Genomic DNA, 23,501 nt, shown 5'->3' with positions numbered 1-23,501 from the left:
CGAGTATGTCAGTGCTGCTAATGTTGCCTTCTGCTAAGCAATAGCATGGTTTCAGGAATGGCGAATCGGGGCTCGTTTAAAGCTACAGTGTCTTTCCCCGCTCGGGTTGCTTCTCTTGAGAAAATTTGGCGTTTTTACCACTAAAGAGCTAATATTTTGATATGCAAACACCCCCTCCCCCACCGCTTTTCCTGTGTAAAGCCAAGTTCGCCTCCCTCCTCCTCTACCGTGTTGAAAGGTTCCCTAAAAAAACCCGTGGCTGTCTGGCAACAGGGACTAGACTCTGAACTTCACTTTCTTTGCTGAGTTATTTATTTAATGAATGTTAAGCGGCCAGCAAGCCGCTCACATCTGGATAAATTTACCCATCCACCCTTTCAGAGCACCTGGGTCAAAAGAGAAACCACCCAACAAACAACAAATCCCCTCCCATGACAGAGCTCGCCTTGGGTTTTCGTTGTGAGCATCAGAGCGCCTGGAAGCTGTTTTACATCATATTCAGGCTAAAGACAATGAACAGAGAACTACACGTGAGGCCTTCTGCAAAAGCAAAGGTCATTCGCCCTCGGTTGCCCCAGGTCGGGAAGTTCAGAGGCATTTCTCTACCCAACACTGGGTTGATGATCTAATTGAATTATGCCTTTTTGTTACAGAGACAACACAACACGTGCTGGAGGTAATTAATTATCCGATCTGGGCCCTTCGCTCGGGCAGACACACACAGACCAGGTACAGCACTTGGAAAGCCCCCTTCGGTTTGCAGTGTGCAACAAAACACGGAAAGGGGAAAGTTAGACGAACTTGGCTGAGTCCCTTGAGCGACACTGTAGTGATGTCGGAGTCCAGGGCACTGGACGTGGACCATCAGAAAACGGCCGAGCAGGTTACTGCTTTGGGCCTGAGTTTAGCACACTTCCTCTCACTCCACCCCCATCAGCGTCCTCAAGCATATTCTCAGATCTACACACACCGCACCGAACAAAGAACAACCACAGCATAGTCTCCGGGTTTTTAAATCCTTCCATGTTCATTTTATTTTCTAACACTGATTCTCAGAGTTTAATTTGCCCCGTTTAGGCAAATGCCTCCCTGTTGGTGTGTGTGCGTGAGAGAGTGTTTGTGTGTGTGAAACAAAACCCGAAGCAAACGATATCCTCGGAGCCAGAATCCCGTCTCTCCTCCCCCGAAATCTGCATTAAATCTACTATTTTTCTATTGCAAGCGGGGTTTGTTATTTGTTTGTTTTTTTCTAGATGCAATAATCTAAGACAGAAGTGACTCACCTTCCAACTTTGTGAATGTTCTTGATGGATGTGGAGTGTGAATTTTGATTGGTTTGATGGGAGATGGTGTTACAACTGAGGGAGATTTTATATCGGTGGCTTTTTTTTTTCAAACCCTAAAATAAAGAATGTGAAGTCTTTCCTGGGGCTGATTGGGGGGAAGGATGTGAAAGGGCTGCAGTTATAAAGCGCTGCTTGAAGCAGTCTCTCAATGCGTCTCTGAACTTGATCAGATTTTATGTTTCCTGCAGAGAGACGGCGGCAATCCTGTGAGACTAGCTCAATAGACAGACTTTGGGGCTCAGCAAATCTCAGGATATTACAATTACAGCCATCTTTCTTTCTGCCTTTTATTTCCACTCTTGCTCCCCATAGTTCTTTGCAAATGCTTTCCAGAACAGAAAATGAGCGGATTTATGGGGCTGTCTGCAGCAGATAATTATTTCAAGGCAGAACGTTGCAACTTAATAATAAAGTCCATCAATAAATAAATACAATAAAATAAACAAAAAAGGCAACTTTGATTGAGACTTTGGTCCACATCTCTAGAGCAATTTATATAGTGATAAAAGCGACTCCTTTACACTGTTTGCGGAGCTAAACCCCACGGCATTTAAGCTTAGGAACATGGCGGGTTTATGCCTTTTATCTTGTTCAGCCCAAGATTTGAAATAATCGCTATTTTTTTTTTAATTTCCTTCGTCTTCTTGCGGGGAAAAAGAAGCGGTGTGTGGCGGCTAAACATAAGCGAGGCCCACCAAATTTAGCCCCTAAATACAATCGCTTTAAAGTCGAGGCCGTTCAGTCTCCCCCCGCCCCCGCCCGCAGGAAAAGCGAGCAGGCCAGCGTTTGGCGAGCCGCTCTGATTTATGCCGCCTTAATTTTTATTCGTTTTTAAATCTTTTCTTTTTAATAGCCCGAGAGATTTACGACTTCCAATCAAGGTGCCGTTTTTCAGCAGCTGGATCTCACAAGCGAAGGGCTACAGCCGCTATCCCGTTGCTCTCTGTGTCTTTTGATCTCTCCTTTGGCCCGTTCGCGGCTCCCCACGCGTTTCTTGGTTTATTTGTTTCTTTAAAACAAAAACCAAACCCCCCCCCCCCAAAAAAAAAAATCCCCCAACCCAGCCCAACCGGGACGCTTTAACACGTGGGGGGAAGCAGACGCGGGGGGATGCGGGGAGGGGGGCGACGGCGTGGGATCCCGGGCCCCGAGCGGAAGGAAGAGGGGACCGGGAGGCAAGCCCGGGACCGGGGAGAAGCCGGGAGCTCCGCCTAGCTCGGGCGGGAGGCCCCTTTAATGCGCTCCCAGCCCCCGGCCGCTCCCGCGCGCCCCAAGAGCCGGGCAAGTCAACAAAACGTGAGGGCTCGCGGGCACCCTTTAACCTCACCTGCGAGTCGCTAAACCCGGGCGGGCCAATCAGCGCGCCGGCCGCGGCGCGAGCGGCCAGAGTCAATGTTAAAGGCTGCCACTCACGGGCGGCGCGGCCAATGGGCGGGCCGGCCGGGGGTCAGGTGACGCCTTGCCAGCCGGCTCCCCATTGGCTGGCCGCGGGCTGCCTCCCGAGTGGGTTTATGTGCGGGGAGCGCGCGCTGGAGGGTAGCAGTCCAAGGACGTTGCCGGGCGGGAGCGGAGGGGCCGGACTGGGGTGCGCGGCGCTGCCCGGGGACGGGGGGCGCGGCGCGGCGCGGCGCGGCGCGGCGCGTGGCAGCCCCCAGCCGGGCGCGCGTGGGGCGGTGTCGCGTGGGGCTGTGTCCCGTCCGCCGCCCGCCCGCGGTGCATGAGCTCGTCCCCCCGCGCCCGGCCCAGTGTGTTGCGGGGGACCCTCCCTCGGGCGCCCGCCCGCCCGCCTCCATGGCCATGCTGCTGGACGGGGGGGCGCAGTTCCCCGCCCTGGGAGTCGGGGGCTTCGGGGCCCCCCGCCACCCCGAGGGGCCCAGCCGCGGCGACGCCGGGATGGGGCTGAGCCCCTTCGCCGACGCCTCGCACGCGGCGGCCTTTAAGCTCAGCCCGGCCGCCCACGAGCTCTCGTCCGGGCAGAGCTCGGCCTTCACCCCGCAGGGCTCGGGCTATGCCAACGCGCTGGGGCACCACCACCACCACCACCACGCCGGCCAGGTGCCCGCCTACGGGGGCGCGGCCGCCGCCTTCAACTCCACGCGGGACTTTCTCTTCCGCCAGCGGGGCTCCGGCCTGGGGGAGGCCGCCTCCGGGGGCGCCCAGCACAGCATCTTCGGCGGCTCCCCCGGCAGCCTGCACGGGGCGCCGGGCATCGCGGAGAGCCCGGGCTACCTGCTCTTCCCGGGGCTGCACGAGCAGGGCCCCAGCCACACCTCGCCCGGCGGGCACGTGGAGAGCGGGCAGATGCACCTGGGGCTGCGGGGGGATCTCTTCGGCCGGCCCGACCCTTACCGGGCCGTCTCCAGCCCCCGCACGGACCCGTACGCCGGCGCCCAGTTCCACAACTACACCCCCATGAACATGAATATGGGCATGAACGTGGCGGCCCATCACCACCACGGCCCGGGGGCTTTCTTCCGCTACATGCGCCAGCCCATCAAGCAAGAGCTGTCCTGCAAGTGGGTCGAGGAGAGCCAGATCAACCGCCCCAAAAAGAGCTGCGACCGGACATTCACTACCATGCACGAACTGGTCACCCATGTGACGATGGAGCATGTCGGGGGGCCGGAGCAGAACAACCACATCTGCTACTGGGAGGAATGTCCGAGGGAAGGCAAGTCCTTCAAGGCGAAATACAAACTGGTGAACCACATTCGGGTTCACACGGGGGAAAAACCGTTCCCTTGCCCGTTCCCAGGCTGCGGGAAAATCTTTGCCCGGTCCGAGAATCTGAAGATCCACAAAAGGACGCACACAGGTAAGGAGGGAGACGAAAAACGGGGTGCATGAATTATGAAACGGTGGGAATTAAAGAACCCCCCTCAAATCCAAATACTCCCCCCATCGATCCCACCGTGAGAGACCGAAAAGCGGGAATCAAATGCTACTTTCCCCAGTTTGGAGCTAAGTAACATTTTGTTCGCGGTTCTTTAAAACTTCTCACTCTGTGAGTTTGGGTAGTTTAACATCCGCATGTTCCACGCGCTTGTAAATTTCAGTCCAAGAAGAGCAATCGCCTATTTCTCTATAGTCTAGCTTGACAGAGAGAAGATTTTGTCCGATTTTTTTTGTTGGCTCGGTTTTGGGGTTTATATGAGGCAAAGAGAAATTGTTTTGTGTGGATTGCTTTACATACGATTTAGCTCTCTGCGTACATTCTGTTAAGGAAACCATACAAATGCTAATTCAATCTAATTTTCGGTTACTTCCGTTCTTTTTTAGTCTTGACTGGCACATCTCCTAATTAAATCAGTGATACTTTTGTCAAAGTATTTTTATTTGGAACTCTGTCTTCAATTCAGATCTCCACAAAAGTGAAGTAAAACTAGAAAAGGCAGGAAACCCACACATTTTCCTTCTTGTTGAGCACATCTTGTAAAACTGTCTGTTGCTCCAGAATTTATCTAGATTTGCGCCCCCCCCCCCCACATCAAGTACTGGTAGTCTGCCTTTAACACTTCGCTTAGCACAACCGTTGCATTTGAAAGAGGCAAATTAAAAGTAACAAAGGACGGATTGAATTTAACTGTAACGTAACAAATCCTATTGTCTGATCCTTTTTTGTGTGTATGTGTGTGTGCATACTACCTCAACCGAGGTGTTTGAGGGGTAAAGCTTGGGAAAGGAGGGGGTTGAAGGGAAAGAAAAGTTAAATAATTAAGGGAAAAAAGAAAAGTGTTGATGCTTGGTGCGTTTCCACTGACATTGAAGGGAAACGGTTTGAGAGATGACGGACGAAAGCCAAGAGAGTGTCTGTCTTCCACTCTGCAGCAAATTGTTTTAAGCGAGTTGCCAACGTGACCGATCCGCTAGCGGGGAATCAAAGTGAACCTTTCCTCTGTAGCGTCCTTTAACCCTTTCTGAATTTTGCAGGTGAAAAACCTTTTAAGTGTGAATTTGAAGGCTGTGATAGACGTTTTGCGAACAGTAGTGACAGAAAGAAGCACATGCACGTACACACTTCAGACAAGCCTTATATCTGTAAAGTGTGTGACAAGTCTTACACGCACCCCAGCTCTCTTAGGAAACACATGAAGGTAATTAACTCTTGATCGCTTTACTGTTACTAAATATCATCTCGGAGCCTGTTCTCTCTCTCTTCCCCCCCACCCCCTTAACCTACATTTGAACAATGATCGGTGCTGCTTTAGGATGACACAATTCACCCATTCGGAAAGATTTATGTTAACAGCATTTTACATTCGTCTCCGATTGATAAAAATTATCAGTAGGACTGTGTATTTTCGCTCTTATCTCACAGTTCAGGCTGTAATTGATAGCTAGGCCCTTTCAGTAATAACAGTCGTTTGGGTAAATTGCATTCTTTCTTTTCTTGTTCCACAGACCGAATAGAAAAACATGTCCTACAGCTCTTCAGTGAGCGATATGTAGCTACTAACGATTACTGGCGAAGAAAGTATTAGCATGTTTTTAAAAACTTTGACATCAACAACCAATGCTGAACATTCTTAAACGATATGTTCAGGTCAATACCTGGCATTTCCACAATCAAAATCTAATAACTAGCTGGCATAAATGGTGGTGGTGGGGGGGGGGAGATATTTTCAGCTTGTCAGTGAGGAGGCAGGGAGGGAGAAAACTCGCTTTAAAACTACCGTATCACAGCTGCATGGATAAGTTTTCCATTCCCCGAATAATGTATGATTTGTTGTCTGTATTCCTGTAGTCACGTAGGAAGTGTAAATACTTACCTGAGTCTTCCTGCGCTGTTTGGAGTGTTGGAACTCAGCTACTTTGACTGAGTAGCCTCGGTGTGCCATGATATTTCTCATATTATATCTGTTCCTTTTAGGTTCACGAATCGCAAGGGTCAGATTCCTCCCCAGCTGCCAGTTCAGGCTACGAATCGTCCACTCCGCCCGCTATAAGTTCTGCTAACAGTAAAGACTCTACTAAAAGTCCTCCATCAGTCCTTCAGAGTAACACAAGCCACAACCCCGGACTTCCACCCAATTTTAACGAATGGTACGTCTAAGGACAGAGCAGCCGAGCTTAACTGTAGACTGGACCAAATGAATTCGAAGGAAAACGGAAAATCAATCACAGGGAAATGGAGTTTTCAGGCAAACAACCGTACAGGGCTACATCCAGTTCATTGCAATTATCCAGGAAAGGGTTTTTAATTTTTTTTTGCAAGATCCAGACGCTGGACTAGCTATGTCCTTTTCTCAGGATTGGATTTTTTTTGTTTGGTTTTGGCATTTGCAGTAATTTCTTTGATTTTTTTTTCTCTCTTCCCTCTTCCAATCGCCTCTCCTTCTCCCTTCATTTGAACACTGTTTTTTATTTTTTTATTATCGTCTCTCTCCTTTTTTGGCTTTTTCTTCCTTCGGTGGGATGCTGACATGAGGATGAAAATTCTCCTTCGCCTTAGTGGTGATTGTTTAAACTCACATTCTTAAACCGTGCCAAAGTCCTGTTATGTCTTGAATCTCTCTCTCTCTCTCTCTATCTCTCTCTCTCAAAGCATTATACTTGTGAATGTATTCTCGTCTGATGGGTTCGTCCGGTATTTTTCAAGATGAGGCTGTGGTGTTATTCTACCCAGATTGTGACCGTTTAGTAAAACAGTTGCCTTTTTGTAATACCTTTTTTTTGTAAATACATATCCATGATGCCATATTTATCGTTTGTAATTTAATTATTGATACGAAGTGCCGGGAACTGAACAATATTTATGGGGGGTGGGGTCGGGGAGTGTTTTCTAACAAAAAAAAAAACCCAACAAAAAAAAACCCAACAAAAAAATTACAAAACTCTGTACAGTTTTTGGTTATAACTGCTTTAGCATTAAAAGTTTATTGTTTTTGGAAGAACACAATGGAATAGTTTTTGAACCACTGTTTTGTATTTCCTTATCGCTTTGTGAACTACTCTTTGCACCCAGCACTGGCCAAGTAACTACATATCAAAGTGTTTGTATCTCATTACCATTCTTTATAGGAATTGGTTTCCCTATTGCAGGCTAGCAATATACACTGTTTCTTTCAATAGGGGAATGAGGGTCGTTGTTGTTTTTCCTCATCTCCGCTCCCACATCCCAATGGTTTGTTTTCACCTCGAGCTTCATATGTTTGTTTCTGCACTTTCTGCCAGCGAATCAAATATTACTGACCTGTCCTGTGAGGGTCCATGACGTGTCTCTATCTTGCACTTCAAAGAAGAGGAGCTGCATTTAGGACTCCCAGTGCTGATCCGTAAACATCAGAAGGTAAATGCAATGAGTTTTATCTTTGTGTGTGGCTCCTTTTTACCCTATGCAGAAAGGCATGCATATGTCTCCATAGATGGATGGATATACACACCCACCTCTCTCTATCTCTGTATCTATATATATATGCTTTTAAGAGGTTTAGCATGAATCTGAAATAGCTGGGTGGTGAGTAAAAGAGCCAGTTCCATGTGTTTACTTCAGATTAAAGTAAGTGCTCCTTAAAAGAATTATAGTTTATCCGAGTTATAGAAAAGGAAGAAAAAGGGGATTTGTTTGGCTGTATATAACCAATACACAGTTACCAAAATTATTCTATATAGCCAACCCTATGATGACTTCAATAGTTTTTTTTAGAAACGCTATAGAAATTCTTTGACAAATATATTTTCAGACTTAATGAGTTGTAGAGAGATGCTGATGAATTATTTCCATTAAAATCAGTAACATATTAAATACAATTGTTTTGTAATAAAATTCTAATCTGGATATTTATTTTCTTTGGCCAAAGGAACATCCTAACTGAGCATATACACAATTCTAGAAAACTAATATCTGTTTGATAATTAAATGTTTTAAAAGATTTTTCAGTTTTCACTTTATACATGAAATTTAGGATGGTATGTTTATATATTTAGTTTTTGGTTTCTACTTTTAGGTTAGTAATGAAGGCAGTATGTGAACAGGGACAGTATTTAAGAAATGAATAGGAAATGAAAGGCAGGAAATGGGAAAAAGATTGAAGAATTTAAGAGAGAAATGTTAGCTTGATAAATTACTACTGAAAAACAAAACAAGAAAAACCAAAACCTTCCCTCCCTCCATACTTCCCCCTGCACCAAATATTTAATATTTTTCATTTGTATCAGATGATCTTGGTTGATGTAAACAATTAATGAATCCACTGTTTTGGTTTTTTCTCCGAGTTTTGAAAACTTAAAATCTTAGAATATATACACAGATTGGAGTAGACTGCTGTTTCTAATATTCATTTTGCATTTGGACCATCCTGTGCTTTGTTTAACTTTCTCAAGGTTAAAATACAGCCCCGTTCATTTTTAATTAATAAAAGATGTCATCTTTCCAGAAGTATTGGGATTGGAAATTAAAAATAGATTGTATTTGTCTTCCTAAGCTTGTGATTAAAATGAACTAATTGTAATATCTTATCTGCAGGATTTAACAATATATGATGCGTTACTGACTATCACCATTTGTGTACATACGTAAACTGTTAGCATTTCCCCCCTAGCTCTAAGGATGTGAGTAATTTGATGGGAGCCCTGCTGCACCTTTCATGTCTGGATTTCCCCCAGACAGTCCCATCTTGAACTTGACACTGGGAAGGGCTGGACTGAAAATACTGTTTGTTTACTTCTTGCTTTAGGATTTCTTAGGCAACTTAGATCAAATGCACAAATCGTTTTAAAAAAAGGAGGAAAAGTTTATCGGAAATAACGTCTGAGCCCAAGCAGATCGATTACGATCTTTGACACGATGCCTGCACTTCCAAAATGAGGACTAGTTCGCCACTTTCTACAGTGCTCTTTTCCATGTCCTACTTTTCCCACGTGAAAGAATTATCTTTGATTTTAAAAAATGCATTTCGATTTCTTCTGTGGAGCTAAATATTTCTTTTGCGATATACAGAGCAGTCTTGAACCGCAAGGCAACGGACTAGAAACCCTGCACCACTAAAGTTCTCAACTTTACACTGAAGCAAGTAGCCCTGTGACACGCTGCAAAATAAAGAAAAAGCCCAAGGTGAGGCGTTTTGTATTGCAGCATGCTGCTAATAAAATAAAGACTAAATGCAATAGATTGTTGCCGCGTGACAATTCAATGCAGCTTTTTTAATTTTTTTTTTTTTTTTTTTTTTTTTTACATTTTCTGAACCTTTCCCAGTCACGTAAAGGTCACCAGACAATTCTCCATGTTCATTTTAAAAATGCTCTTTTAATAGTAAGTTAAGGAGTTTTGCGTGTTCACCGTCCTGACACTGGACCTGTAAAATAAATCTCTAAATGCAGATCGGTTCGGTTTAACTGAGATGTCCATTCAAATACTGTGTCAGGAGCGCCCTGCTATTGGCCATTGGATTTTGGAATAGCTTTCTGAGCGTTAAGACAGGGTCGCTGGCCCGGGCTGCGGGCTGGATTTCCGACGTTGCAAATCTCTTAAATGCTGCCAGACGCTTTTTGTTGTTGTTGCAGCTCCGGAAGCATCCCGGTGCTTGTTAAGCTCGGCCTGGCCCGTCTTCCGAGCCTCCGCTTTGAGCCTGCGGGCGCCTGGGGGAGGAAAGGACTCGGAGCGCCGGGAAGTGGGGGGGCTGGAAAGGCGGCGGCGCGGCCTCCCGGAGCGCACGGGGATATGCCAACAAGTGGTGGGTGTGTCTCGGGGGCTAAGTCGCTGCCCCCCAAAAGCAAGGGGGGGAATCGCAAGGGGGCGGGGCTCTCTCTCTAAATCCGTGGGAGAGGGAATGGTACCAAATCGGCCCGGCCCAGAGGATCCCCTGCCTGGAGGCTGCTGGCTCTAGGAGGATCGCCCGGCCCGCCCCGGCTTGCTGGCTCGGGGACTCCAGCCCCGCTGAACCGCCCTCTGGCTGGAGCGCAGCCCCCAGGGCGGGCAGCCCGGATAGGCTCCTATTTTGATTTACACCGAGAGTCACGCTCCCATCCTGCGGCACCAAAGCCCCGGTTTATTTGTAGCCGGGGCTTAACCCTGGCCCGGTGGAACCGGCCTTTCCTCAGCGAGGCACCGCCCGGGGGAGGGGGGGCTGCTGCCACCCAGCCCCCCTCTTCCCCTCCCCATTAGTATGTCGGGGGGACACTCTGGCTCGGGAACCCGGCTGCTAAGCAAGGAGGGGTATTTGTCTGGGGGAGGGGCGCAGGTTTGCAGCTGGCAGCAGCGCCCCCCCAGCCCAGCCGGGGGTCCTGGGGAGCAGCAGTCCCCGCCGGGGGGGTCTCCTGGCTCTGCGGGCTGGGGCTACCCCGAGGGGGACCGGGACCTGCCCCTCCCCCCGCCGCTTCCCTTTCAAGCCGCTTTGAAAGCGCCGACGCCCCACTGTTCCTCCCACCGGGACACCGGCGCAAGCGTTGTGCTGGGGGGAGCCCCATGGCGGAGGGCTGGGCCGGGGCACCTGCTCCCCGGGGTGTCTGGGGTGGGGGGGCACGTGGCTGCTTCGCCCCTCCCCGGGTAGGGAAGGCTCTGCGGGACTTGAGGTCGCCCCGGGCTGCCCCCCCAAAACAGCTGCACCAGCAGGGTAAAGAGAGGGGAGGGGTGGACCTCCCCCAATTGCCCTGGAGCGGGCTGGGTGCATCGTGCAGCCTGAGCCGCCTCCATGTGCTTGGGGCCGGCAGCCCCATCCCGGCCTTGGCTCGCCGAAGCTGCCTGTTTGCTGCACTGTCCCCGGGGCCATGGGGGGAGCTGCAAAGGGGGCCCGCTCCAGCGAATGCGGGCCCAAGCCGCGTTGGCAACTCCCCTGGTTTTTATCCTGCAGTACTGGCTGGGGGATTTCCCCTTCTTCCAAGCCCCAGCCCCGGAGCCAGAGATCCTCAGCTCTCATTACCAAAAAAACCCGTGAGTTTCTAGCTCTCCTGCTTGCAGAGGCAAGGCTGACGGGGAAGCCAGCGCACCCCAATGGGCCGGCATTTATCGTTTATTTAAAAAAAAAATCCTGATTTTATTGACGTAAATCTGAGGACTTGGGGAAGTCAAATGCTTGGGGTTGTGGCCACCCTGCTCATGGCCGCGGTCCCTGATCACACTCAGCGTCCCGTTAACTTCAGTGGCTTTCCATGGCCAGCGTATTTTATTTATTTATTTATTTATTTATTTTGCTGGCATGTGGACGGGGGAGGGGTTAAAAGATGTCTCCTGTATTGTTGGTGCCATGCTAGTTCAGCTTTCAGTGCATCATAATTAATAATGGCTCTGCCTTTCTTCTCCAAGTGCATTACCCAAGTAGCGTCCCGGCATTTACAAAGAAAGGGAACTTGAAAGAAAGGGACTGTTTCATGCTGAGGGCTCCAATGCAGTTACTGACTCTGGACTTGCTTGCAAGAGTAAGCTTAGCAGGATTTTACCCAAACTATACAGACCCCAGGAAGTTTTTTAAAAGCAGTAACAAGGTTTCGTTGCATAATAAAGAATCTAAGCAAAAGCAGCTGACCAGCCATCCCCATTCCTCTTCTGCTGTGCTTTATGATCCGTGAATAATCTGGTCCCTTTGCAGGTATGATTGTTTTTGCATATTTGCAGACCTTAGCTGCGAGTTTATGAAAATCATATTTTGTTTAAAGGTTTGTGTATGCTTTAAGCAGCTTGTGGTTGCACACAGTTTGAAGGCATGCGAACTAGTTGTGCTGCCATGTCTCAGTACTGCCGCACCATTAATTAAGTTCCTATAGTCGCTATTTTGGCTATAAAACTCTTGTTTCTGGAGCGATGAGTGCTGTTCTATTGTGCACGTTGCCGGTCGTCTTTTTCATAATGTTTCTAATCTAAAAACACTGCATATTAGCTAGTGCTCTTTCAACTAGACTGACTCTCCCAATTGTGCTGATGAACCGCCCCAACACAAATGCTGTTACTATGGTCAATCTAATTATGTGGGAGAATGTCTCCGCAGAGATGTATTACTGTTTTGGGGAGGAAGGCTTCAGGAGATAGGTTGCATTTTCTGCAGAAAAATAATCTTAAAACTCTGCTGCCTGTAAATACCAATAATTAGATGCAGACTGGCTAATCTGCACATCAGTTGAAATAAAACACTTGTTTAACCTTGCTACAACATTAGCATTGGTTAAAAATATAGGCTGTTTCCTGCAAATGCATACCGGGGTGAACCTGAACATGCTTATTCATGTAATCAAAGCCAATGAGAATATTCACAAGAGCTTGGAACCTAGTCTAGGCAGATTTGGCTCCCGAAGGAAGGGTGATTAAGGCCATCTTCTCCCTAGCTCTGTGATGCCAGTGGGAGCTCTGTATGCAGAGTTTAGGTATGTGAGCAGTCTGAGGAGTGAGCAGATATATTTTCATAGAATCTCAGGGTTGGAAGGGACCTCAGGAGGTCATCTAGTCCGACTCCCTGCTCAAGGCAGGACCAATCCCCAATTTTTGCCCCAGATCCCAAATGGCCCCCTCAAGGATTGAGCTCACAATCCTGAGTTTAGCAGGCCAATGCTCAAACCACTGAGCTATTTCTTCCCCCCCCCCCCCCCCAGTTTTGATTGTGGGATGCTGAGTTTGATGCTCAGTAAACAAGGTATTCTGCTCTTTAGATATTTTAAGTACACACATGCTGCTTGATTCCATCAGTTTGCAAGCAAGGAAAGTTTAATAAAAAAAAAAAGCGTTTAGCTCAGTGTTTTTGTGTTGCCAGCTTGTTCAGTAGCATCAGCTGTTGAATTGCTAAACCTAGGCTTTGTAATGAGCCACGTGTGAAGCTAGCCATGCATGAAGTTGGACAAATTCTTTTTTGTAGGGCCTGATCACATACTTTCATTAAAATCTCAGGGTGTACTCCTTTGCAAAGACAAAGGCTATGCATGAGAGTAAGCCGGGAGCCAGCCTTACATCCTGCGTAACAACAAGAGGCACACACCTATCTGGCTATGAGGGAAGTTAAGGACGGTGTGAGGCAGGCTTTAATAGCTCAGACACCCTGAGGTTAAATGTGGGTGGTTGTACTGTATATACATTACTTCCCATATCTTTGGACTTTTTCAGAAGGGCAGAAGCTCCTGGTTTGAACCTGCATTAATTCCAGAGATACAAAATGGCTGTTATGCAGCCATTTTGGATATTTAACATGTAGATAAGGGCCCTGACCTGAAGACCATGGTAATCTTTCCATTGACTTCAATGGGGTTTGGATCAGGCCCTCACTGCATTTGATTCCTGACACACCCTGCTTCCAGCATGTCTCTCTTTCTGTTATATGGCTGCACCTGGTATGGCAGGAGCAGGAAGGTGAACCAGTCCTCCTCAGCCCAGTTAGGGTGACCAAGACAGCAAGTGTGAAAAATCGGGACGGGGGTGGGGGGCAATAGGAGCCTATATAAGAAAAAGACCCCAAAATCGGGATTGTCCCTATAAAATTGGGGCATCTGGTCACCCTACGCCCAGTGTACTCTGTGGAATAAACACTGTTCCACTGGGTAGCCTACATGCCTAGAGCCTTATCCTGCCATGCATTCTCAACTCCTGTTCATTTCAATGGGAGTTGAGGGAGCTCATTATGTTGCAGGATCAGCAATGGATGTGCTGCTCTGTGTATCCCAGTCCAGGACATGGCTCCTTGCTGGTAGTATTGTCAGTAAAATAAACCCTCAATACTTTGGTTCACACACCTTAAGGGCTGTGTGCATTTCTAGCCTACAAGAACTGTTTGCTTTGCAAAATGTTGTAACAATTGCAGAAAGTCCCTGCAGGGGTTGCATAGGCGTGCCGTGTGTGTGTGTGTGTGTGTGTTATATTGCCAGAACTGGCAATATTATAATAGTATTTATAGATATTTTGTATTTTTAATCTGTCTATACATTTATTTTAAAATAAATCTCACAAGAGGATTCTATTATTTGCTCTGACATTTTCATAAACGTTCAATTGATATATGATAAGTAATCAACATGATGCAAAATAAAATAAGTCAAAATGTGTCATCTGTTCCTCCCTGTTTCCCCCCCCCCCCACCTTCATGTTTACTTCTAGTCTTGCAAGAGATCCATGCAGGGAACTCTGTCTTGTCAGTGAGACCAAGGTTTACCCCTGTTACATTTGGTGTTTCAAGCTGGGCACCAGAAAAAGGAGCCCAACAAATGAGGATTAAGGTCTTGATCCAGCATCTACTGGAGTCAGTGGAAACCTTTCCATTTATTTCAGTGGGCCCAACTGTTGAGATAACTTTTGCAAACACTAGTTACTATGAATATGCAAACACTAGTTACTATGAATATGCTAATTTCTATGCAGTTTTAATTTATTAAATGTACCATACTCTACTGTAGAGTCCATGTGATGCTGTCTTTAATCAGGATGACATTGCATTGAAGTCTACATCGATTATAGTCCCAATTTCAGACTAAGACTACTTGATCAACTTTTTAAAACACTGTTAAGGAACTAGAACAACTGTAATACTAAAGTGACTCTGAGCTTATTATGTTCATTTATTTTACTTAACGTTAAAAGAAAATATACATATAGTAAAGAGAACACTTGTTATTGAAAGCTTACCAGCACTTGACTTTTTGTTGTTGGTATCATATTTCTAGGTTTCATTGTTTTATAGTAAAGTAATAAATGTATACCTCCAGATTGACAATATTGTCATTGTGTAAGAATTAAGCCATCACAAATGTCCTGTACAAAGTTAAGAGTTACAGATGCATCAGTGAAACATTTATTGGTTCTGACAATGTTTTCTTTCCTGTAATTTTCTGCTGTTAATCTTGGCCAATCTTTTACATAAAAGCTAATTGTCAGTGCCACAATCTGATGAAATATCATTCTGCAAAAAAAATTGATGCAAAGAAGGGACATTCAAGAAATATTGCATTTCATAAACACAATTGCTAGAGCATCAGGAGAACAAACGTGGTTTTATGAACATAGTTATGAATATTTTAACATGCAAAATGAAAATGTTACTAAATGTCTGGTTTCCATTATCTTTCAATGAACATTTTCAATTCCTGAAAACATTAATAGCTGCGGGCACCATACCATTACACCACAAAAATGACTTATGTGTAATATGAAAGTGTATTAAAATGCACAAGTGGCTCTCCTGTCTTTTAAACTGAAGTATTCTTGGAGTGAAAACGGAACCTTTTTGCATCTGTCAGCAACTTTGTTGTTAAAAGATACTAAAATCGAAGCAAAGTATTTGAAAATGTAAGATGACTTCAGCGTGTTTGGGGCTCCTTCCTGTAATCCCTTTTGGACAAAATTCCCACAGAAGTCAAGATGATAACATTAATAAATATTATGTTAAAGTGCCCACAGGTGTGCTAGATGCTTCATGGCAAACACAAAAGTCAGTTCCTTGCACTGAAGAGTTTACAGTCTATAAGAACAGTTTAGGATCTACAAGAACTTCAGGATGCGGAGCTTAGCGCTTGGTCTGTAGCCCACTAAAGTCAAGAAAAAGGCTCCCATTGGCTTCAATGCGTTTGAGATAAAGCCTTTAAATGGGAATGTGTATGGTTGTTTAGATACTGATCCTCTGCATGAGGATGACAACAGGGAACCCTTTTGTACTCTACTGATTTTAACAGGGTTTTGTGAAGACACAGCCATTTGACTGTAGGATCAGAGCTTTAGTGTTTATGCAGTTACTTTTGCTACAAGGCATTAAGATAACTTTACACTTTACTGTGCTGTGCGTGTAAAAGAACAGAGCCACACAACATTTTCTTATGCATCAGGAAACTCTGTCATTTTGCATTCATCACACATTTAAGATGATGACTGAGCCTACATTCCTGATGTGCCCTTTGTACTCTCATGTTTCTCCCACGGTTGCTACCATCGGTGGTAGCAAAGGTGGTAATTTTTAAGGCAAAGGACCTGATTATCAGTTGCACTAAGGTTGCTTACTCGGACAGTGTAAAGGGGCTTTAAAGGGGCCTAAATTACGTGTACACTGACTTAAGAACTCTTTGCGCAGCCAGAACAATATAAAGCAACCTTAGTGGAAGTGAAAATCGGGCCCCAAAAAGTCTTCAGTAAAGTCTGGAACTAATGTGTACATCTGGCTGGGGCATTACAGGGGTATTTTGGGGGCGTGATTCTCGCCTGCCTCTCACCTTACTATTATTATTGACCCTTGGGCAAAGAGGGTGTGAAATGCTCCTACTCTGGTTTGGTATTGTTCGGCATGTGGCTGAGAATGACTGCAGCAGGGGCAGGGCAATTGAGAATGGAGCCCTGTGTTTCTGTTTGCTGCTTTTGCCTGGGGAACTAGACTAAAAGCTTCAACATAAGAACACAAGAGTGGCCATGCTGGGTCAGACCAAAGGTCCATTTAGCTCAATATCCTGTCTTCCGACAGTGGCCAATGCTAGGTGCTACTGAGGGAATGAACAGAACAGGTAATCATCAAATGATCCATCCCCTGTTGCCCAGGCCGAGCTTCTGGCAAACAGAGGCTATGGACACCATCCCTGCCCATCCTGGCTTATAGCCATTGATGGACCTACCCTCCATGAACTTACATAGTTCTTTTTGAATCCTGGTGTAGTCTTAGCCTTCACAACATCCTCTAGCAAGGAGTTCCACAGATTGAAGAAGTGACTGTTGGGAAGGGAAGTTGGAGAGTGCAGCCTGTGGGGTAAGCAAGGGAGATCAAGATATAGAGGGATAACATGAAAGAGGGCACAGAGTCAGCTCTGGGAAAGGAGCAATAGAGGAGGCATAGGGTGCAAAAATAGGCCAGGGGCAGTAAAAGGAGACCAGAGGCAAAAGGTGGGAAAGATGTTAGTTGTCCTTGAAGGTTTCAGAAGATGTGTATCTAAAGCCAAGTCCTGATCTCCTTACTCAGAGTTTGCACAGTCTTTGCTCAGGAAAAACTCTCACTGGGAATTTGCTTAAATAAGGACCTCAGGATTTGGCCCAGGAACAAGCTTAGATTTCCACTCATGCTGCCCAGTTTTAGGGCCCAGCTGGGTAAAGTTCTAGACTGCAATGGCAGTTTGGAGCATTCACTGACTACAGGACCAGGCCTGGCTTGTAGTCAGCCAAGGAAATTGTCACTTCTTTCTCCACGGCTGGTATTATGGACCTTTCCACTGACTCCAATCAATGCTAGATCAGGCCCTGTAAGATCATGGCCTTTCTGAGTTTAAAAAGGGGTGTTGAGCTATAACTGGTCCCAGTGGGATGCTCGTGTCAAGCAGAGGTCAGGCAATCCTTGGCAGGCAGGACAGAATGGAGCTGGCAAGGTTTTTTTTTTTTTTTGGCCAGGTACTGCTTACTCTAAGGAAGTAATGCACATGCCATTTTAATGTAGAATGACTTTAGATCTGCCATTTTTAACATATTTGAAAAGCCTCATCACCATTTTGAACAAAGTCCACAGAGTTTTGCTCGGTACGGTACATCCCAAGGATTGGAGAGGAAAATGGAAATTGCTCAAATTATTTTGCCTTGTGTCTGAAAAGAGTCTTCAGATTAGGCCACATCAGTACAGCCCTTATCAAAATCTATGATAAAAGCTTCTCTTGACTAGTTAAATCTGCACATATAGCCCCATCAGTTTCAGCTAGAGGATTATTTACCATACTCAGCAAAGACTTGCCTCTCCAAAAAAATTTTCAGAATATGGTCCAAAGGCCCTGAGATAGATTTTACAGTCTGTCAATTTGTTAATTCTTATAGTGGAAGCACAATCCTGTACTTTAGTTGCAAATTGTCTTGTAGAAATTGGTCCTCTCTTTCATTTTTTTTTTTTTTAATGAAGATCCTGCTAGAAAATGTAAGCTTCTTGTGAAGTGATGGATTCATTTCAAACATCTAGAATTTTTTTTCATTTTTTTTAAAATAAATTCTGTTCTTGCTGTCTTTCTCTGAGATTGTTCAGGTCCATTATACCAATGCCAAAAACAAATACGCCAAAATCCAGATGTGGCTGGTTTTTCCCTTCTGAAATATTTATGTAGAATGGGGAAAAATCTGTTGTTTTAATTCTGAAAATAACATTCTTCATTTCTACCAAGTAATATCTTTATTTTGTATCAAGTCATCAGAAACATCATCGTACTCAGCAAATTATCTTCAACAGCAACCCCATCAAGAGAATTCTGGAATAATCAGCATGAGGAATGGATGTCACTCTGAGACAGATGCCTACATTTCAGGGTAATATAGTGCCATTTTAATATCTTGCTTTTAATTCAGCTCAGAGAACTGCTTGATGGACAAGGCACTGATGCTCACCAATCTGAATTCAGTTGTTAGCGGTATGTCAGATATTATTGTTCACAGCCAATCGTATAATAGCTGGAGCGTCAGCTGTTATTAAGGGTATTATGACCTCTTTTTGGTTCCAGCCCTAAAACGCCTGCTACCTCCTGTACATTGTGGCCTCTTTTTTTGCTTCTGTAGTCACAAGAACAGAAGGTCTTTCGTTAACTTCTGACCATTGACATATTAAATGAAGATACACATTTGAGCAACTTCAGTGATTTCAATTGATTCATCAATTGCCATTACATAGCAGTCATCATGTTTCACTTTGCTAACAAGCTGATCTACCATATCTGATGCCAACAATTCAGTCCTTCAAACAAATGACATGTTTGATGAAAAAATCTTTTTTAAATTCATTATGCATTTCAGCTTTTGTCTTTCCTTCTGTTGCAGCAGGGATACATTCCTTATCTTTTCTGAGTCTGCAATTATTTTTATGCTTGTCCAGTATCCCAGAGATGTGAAACAAAACTGCCTGGCTATACTGTTGAGTGCTGAAACACTACATAGAGATTCAGTTTCATCTCTTGGAACAGACTGCATTAAAGCAGTTTTATCATTGCACGCTTGTGATGATAAAGCAGCATGAAGGACAACAGTAAAGCCCCTGTTTCTCCCCACTCCCCAAATAACAATATGCTATCCATCCTTTGTTTTGTTCTTAGCTATCTGGAGTAGTTTACATTCAATCAGTTTACATTCAATTGAATTACTAACCTTTATCATTAGCATTTTTACAATGGTGGAAAATGGTAGAGTTAAGAGTCCTCAGGGGAGTTTTATACCAAATACTCTATGCAAAGGCAAATTAATAGTGATGGCGTGATATATTTTCCCATATAAAACCAACCTAGAAACAAATATAAAACTAAAGTAAAAATGATCTCTGCGGGACCCTGATCTCTTTGTGTGTGGGTACGCCCCTTGTTGCTGGGTGATATTATCCTGCTATAATCCTCAAAATTACTTACATAGACATTGCTAGAGTGCTCCCATGCAGCTCTCAAATGGGCTGCTCTTTGCTCTTGCATTCACCCACATCTCTCATGTCTGGGCTATAGAAATAACTGAGACTGGAAGAAACAACTAATGTCTTCAGTGCCATGGAGGATTCAGTCAGCTTTACTGTTCCTAACTCTGCTGATTACTGGGAATGAATCGAGGAGCCATTTGGGTCAGACGCTGCCAACTTTGTAGACACGGAGTGTCAAGAAGTTTTTTTGTCAACTTCATATCATTAGTATATTTGTCCTCAAGTTCAAAGCAGTGTTGGCCTCGTACTTGTGATGTTTTCTGCCCTTTGCCCTTTTTGTTGACTCATCCCTCTTCCCTTTGAGGTCAACATCAAAATAGAGATGTATGTTTCTTTAGCCTGACCATGGGTCTGACTTTTTAGATCAGGAATCCTATAGTCCATTTGTCTTCCCATCTGTCAGCTGGCATTTGAAGCCAGCTTGTGCCTCTATTCTTTCAGACAAGTGTGAGAATCAGTAGGGTTTTTATATAGAAGGTTTCAGTTGCTAAAGCATTTGCTAAGATACCACCTATTAAGAGCCCTTGATGGCACCTTGAATAGAGATCAAAAGCAACTGAGTTCACTCCTCACAACTTTAATTCCATCAGTCAGTTTAGGGCATTGAGGGGGGCACTGTGCTCTAGCAGTTAGAGCACAATGGGAAAGTGAGACTCTGGATTCCATTCCTGACTCTGCCACTGAATGACTTTGGGCAGGGATTGCACCACTGCAAAAACGGTTTTACTAGCATTGCTTAATTTAATAATTTACGATGCAGTGTGGCTATACCAAATACAGATTATTTTAATATCAACAAGGCCTGGATTCTCTTGGCCCCAGTTCAGCAAAGTGTTTAAGCACATGCTGAAGTCCATCCCCATTCAGCATAGCATTTATGCAAATGCTTAACTTTAACCAGAGGCTCAACATTCTGTGGTTAAACGCTTTCCTGAATATGGGTGGCCTGCTGAACTGGGAGTCTTTATGTCTCCGTTTCTTCCTCTGTACAATGACAACAGAGCTGTAGGGAGGCTTAATTAATTAACGATTGTAAAAACCCTTGAGATCCTTAGCTAAATGGTACTATCCAGTAAAAAGTATTGCTGTTAATACGACTATGATGACGCAATCATTCGTGTTTTATACTTTCCGATACTGCCAATAATAGTGTATGTATATAATATAAGTTTCGCAGCAGGGAGAGTATTAAAGGCAGTGTGGAAAAATTTTATCCTTCAAAAGATTAATTCTACATTAAGCTGCCCATTCTCTTAAGCATTACTGAGGACCATCAGAAGGGGTAATTTATTTTTCAGAAGTGTTTCTGTTTTAAATGCTTGTAAGACCCTGCTGTGACCTCTTTGAAATTTTGGGGAAACAATTTCCCTTACATTGTATTTTTGGTATTGTTATTTGACATTGTATTGTGTGCTAATTGGAGGCGATGACTACACAGCTCTTCCCAGAAGCCTAACATCATAAACATGAAAGCAAAATGAATGACAGTGCCTAGTTCTGAGTTTATAAGCACTGTGAGATAGTTCTGATGTGCTAAATCTGAGAATAGGAACAAAGTGTCCCCCTTATATTTTGATGGCATCCAATAGCACGAAATCCAGAGGAGCTGAATGATAAGTCCTCAGATACATGATTAATTTTACATAGGTGCTAAACTTCCATTGACTGCACATGCTTCAATGCTTTACTGAATCAGGGCCTTGCACAGCTCTGGTGTCTTGTTCAAGTATATCAGTATTTTGATCGTCCCATTTGGATGTAAAGTAGCATGTGATTTGAGGTGCTCAAATCTACCCAGTGAATAGTGAATCTCAAGCTTTGAATATGTATAGCTATAGGTGCAATAATCCATTGGCTGAGGTATATTTACAAAAAACAGTTATATAATAATTTTGAATAGCAAACTAATTAATACCAAGAGGATGGTTCATGGGAAATTTGAAAAGAGAAAAAAGCGCTAAATCCCCGAGATAAATTATTTTCTACAGATTGTTCACTCTGCTCCATTGAGGAATAACTTTATGCACCTGAAATTGACAATTGTCAGGCAGTAGAATAGGAGTGAGTTGGGCAATAATCCCTTTTTTCCTAATAATACTCCTTTTGTCCAAACCATCCCTGTTTTTGGAGCACCAACACCAGAACTGAGCTGAGTGAAGTCCATTTTAGGAGGAAAGCAGACACTTGAAGATCCTATGGTAGGATCACAACAAACACTTTACTACATAGTTACACACAGAACTGCAGTTCAAGGTCAGGTTATAGATTCTGAAGTATCCCATGTGATTGGGATTATCAAGTACAATCCAAGCAGTAAAAAAGCTCTCTCTGTTCATTTTGGATGGATATTTTATTGGTAGCTGCACCAAAGGCCCTTCATTTCCTGCTGCATTTTGGGGGTGAAGACTGAATTTGGAAAAGGTTGTGGTAAAGTTTTACAAGTTCTTCTGGGGTTCTTGGATTTTTTCCTGGGGGAAACACATGTTAACAGAGAGTTTGGCTTGTGGATGTTGCTCTTCTCCTTCACAATTGCGCAGCCTCCCCTCCCTTCCCAGTCATGATCACGTGACTCCACCATTCCTCCTGTTAACACTTCCTGTGTTAGCCATGGCAGCTGCTTGCATGGAAAATTAACATTATTTAATGTAATTGTGGTTGTCTTTAATGCAACTCAACAGCTGGAAACAAGGAGGAATCGGCATCATGTGACGAGCCATCTCTCTTGGGACCATCAGCAAGTGTTCTGAACCCTCCCAGTGTCCCAGAGAATGCAATTTAGGAACCTGTGCAATTAGCACATTTTGCATTATCTCTCTTTAAAGAGTAACAAAAATCGTTATACAACTTACACCAGGAGAGTATGGCTCTTTGTCTTGCTGCACTGGCTGGTCCATGAGGAGGTTTCTGAGTCTGCTATTGCCCATAGCTTTAGGCTTAAATAGTGCTGACTTCTACATGTAGTACTGATGGTCCCCAGTTCAATCCTGCTGGTGGCCCAAGCAGGATGGATTACCATTACATATATAAGAAAATATCTAATGCTAATGTTTATCTTTTTAGGAATGAAGGGAAACTATATTTCTTCATTTCTACCTTTAAACTCAATGAAGAACTAGCTCTTTGTGTCAAGGTCAAAGAGATTATTATAATTGTTTTCTGATTTACTTAAGCAAACTGTGAGAAGCAAATATGTTTTTGCAAACTTATTTTTAATTCATTATATGGATACCTACAAATCTGCCATGGTCTTCTTACTTTTCTGGCATTCTACAGCAATTTACTCCTGAAGCAAAATATCCAGGACTTAGGTTTGATAACAAAAGCACTGGAACTGTCAGTCTGCTGCAAAGCTGGATGATACCGGAACAATACAATGGTATTTGGCAAGAATAAATTGTGCTAATTACTAAAATGGTCAGGCTACTTACCCTGACTATTTAATCACAGGATTCTGGACTCAATTGCATACCCACAGCATCCCCTGACATAAATGGGAACAATGGGTGTGTGCATCAGCTGAGAGAATGTTGCCTAGAGTAAAACCTGTCACATATAGTTGTTGACCTGCACTTTGTGCACCCATTTACACTACTATAAAGTGGGGTAAAAAACGCCTTCATTCCAATTTGATAGCGTTTTACACCCACTTTGCACCAACGTCATTGATTCCACAGGATGGTGGATAACAGAAATTCAGTCTTTTGGCCAAACAAATTAATTTAAGCAATTGTCCTAAGGAGAAGAAAGAGCAAATTCAGATGAATATGACAAGTGTTGAGACTTTGTCACAAAGCATTACACCAAAGAAAACTGGGGGAATTCTATAACAGGAGACAGATTGGGCCAAATGCATCTG

At 44.4% G+C, this 23,501-nt stretch overlaps 1 protein-coding gene across 2 annotated transcripts; it reads left to right on the top strand.

The window, feature by feature from the left end:
• Positions 1-3,038: 3,038 nt before the first annotated feature.
• ZIC3 (Zic family member 3) lies at positions 3,039-14,804 on the top strand. 2 transcript variants are annotated; one of them, XR_006274360.1, is made up of 5 exons: positions 3,039-4,161; positions 5,277-5,440; positions 6,217-7,635; positions 8,812-9,399; positions 14,353-14,804. XR_006274360.1 is itself a non-coding variant. In XM_038416359.2 (3 exons), exons 1-3 carry the CDS (start codon positions 3,138-3,140, stop codon positions 6,397-6,399), a joined length of 1,371 nt encoding a protein of 456 aa, XP_038272287.1. In that variant the 5' UTR covers positions 3,039-3,137; the 3' UTR covers positions 6,400-8,182. The 2 variants fall into 2 exon arrangements, 1 of the variants encoding a protein (XP_038272287.1); XM_038416359.2 differs by lacking the exons at positions 8,812-9,399; positions 14,353-14,804 and having other exon boundaries at positions 6,217-8,182.
• The last annotated feature ends 8,697 nt before the right edge of the window (positions 14,805-23,501 follow it).

This window comes from Dermochelys coriacea, chromosome 9 (genome assembly GCF_009764565.3).
Source record: "Dermochelys coriacea isolate rDerCor1 chromosome 9, rDerCor1.pri.v4, whole genome shotgun sequence".
In the NCBI taxonomy this organism is placed as follows: Eukaryota; Metazoa; Chordata; order Testudines; family Dermochelyidae; genus Dermochelys; species Dermochelys coriacea.
Note: the sequence above shows the minus strand (reverse complement) of the source record. Positions and strands in the feature narration are given on the sequence as shown.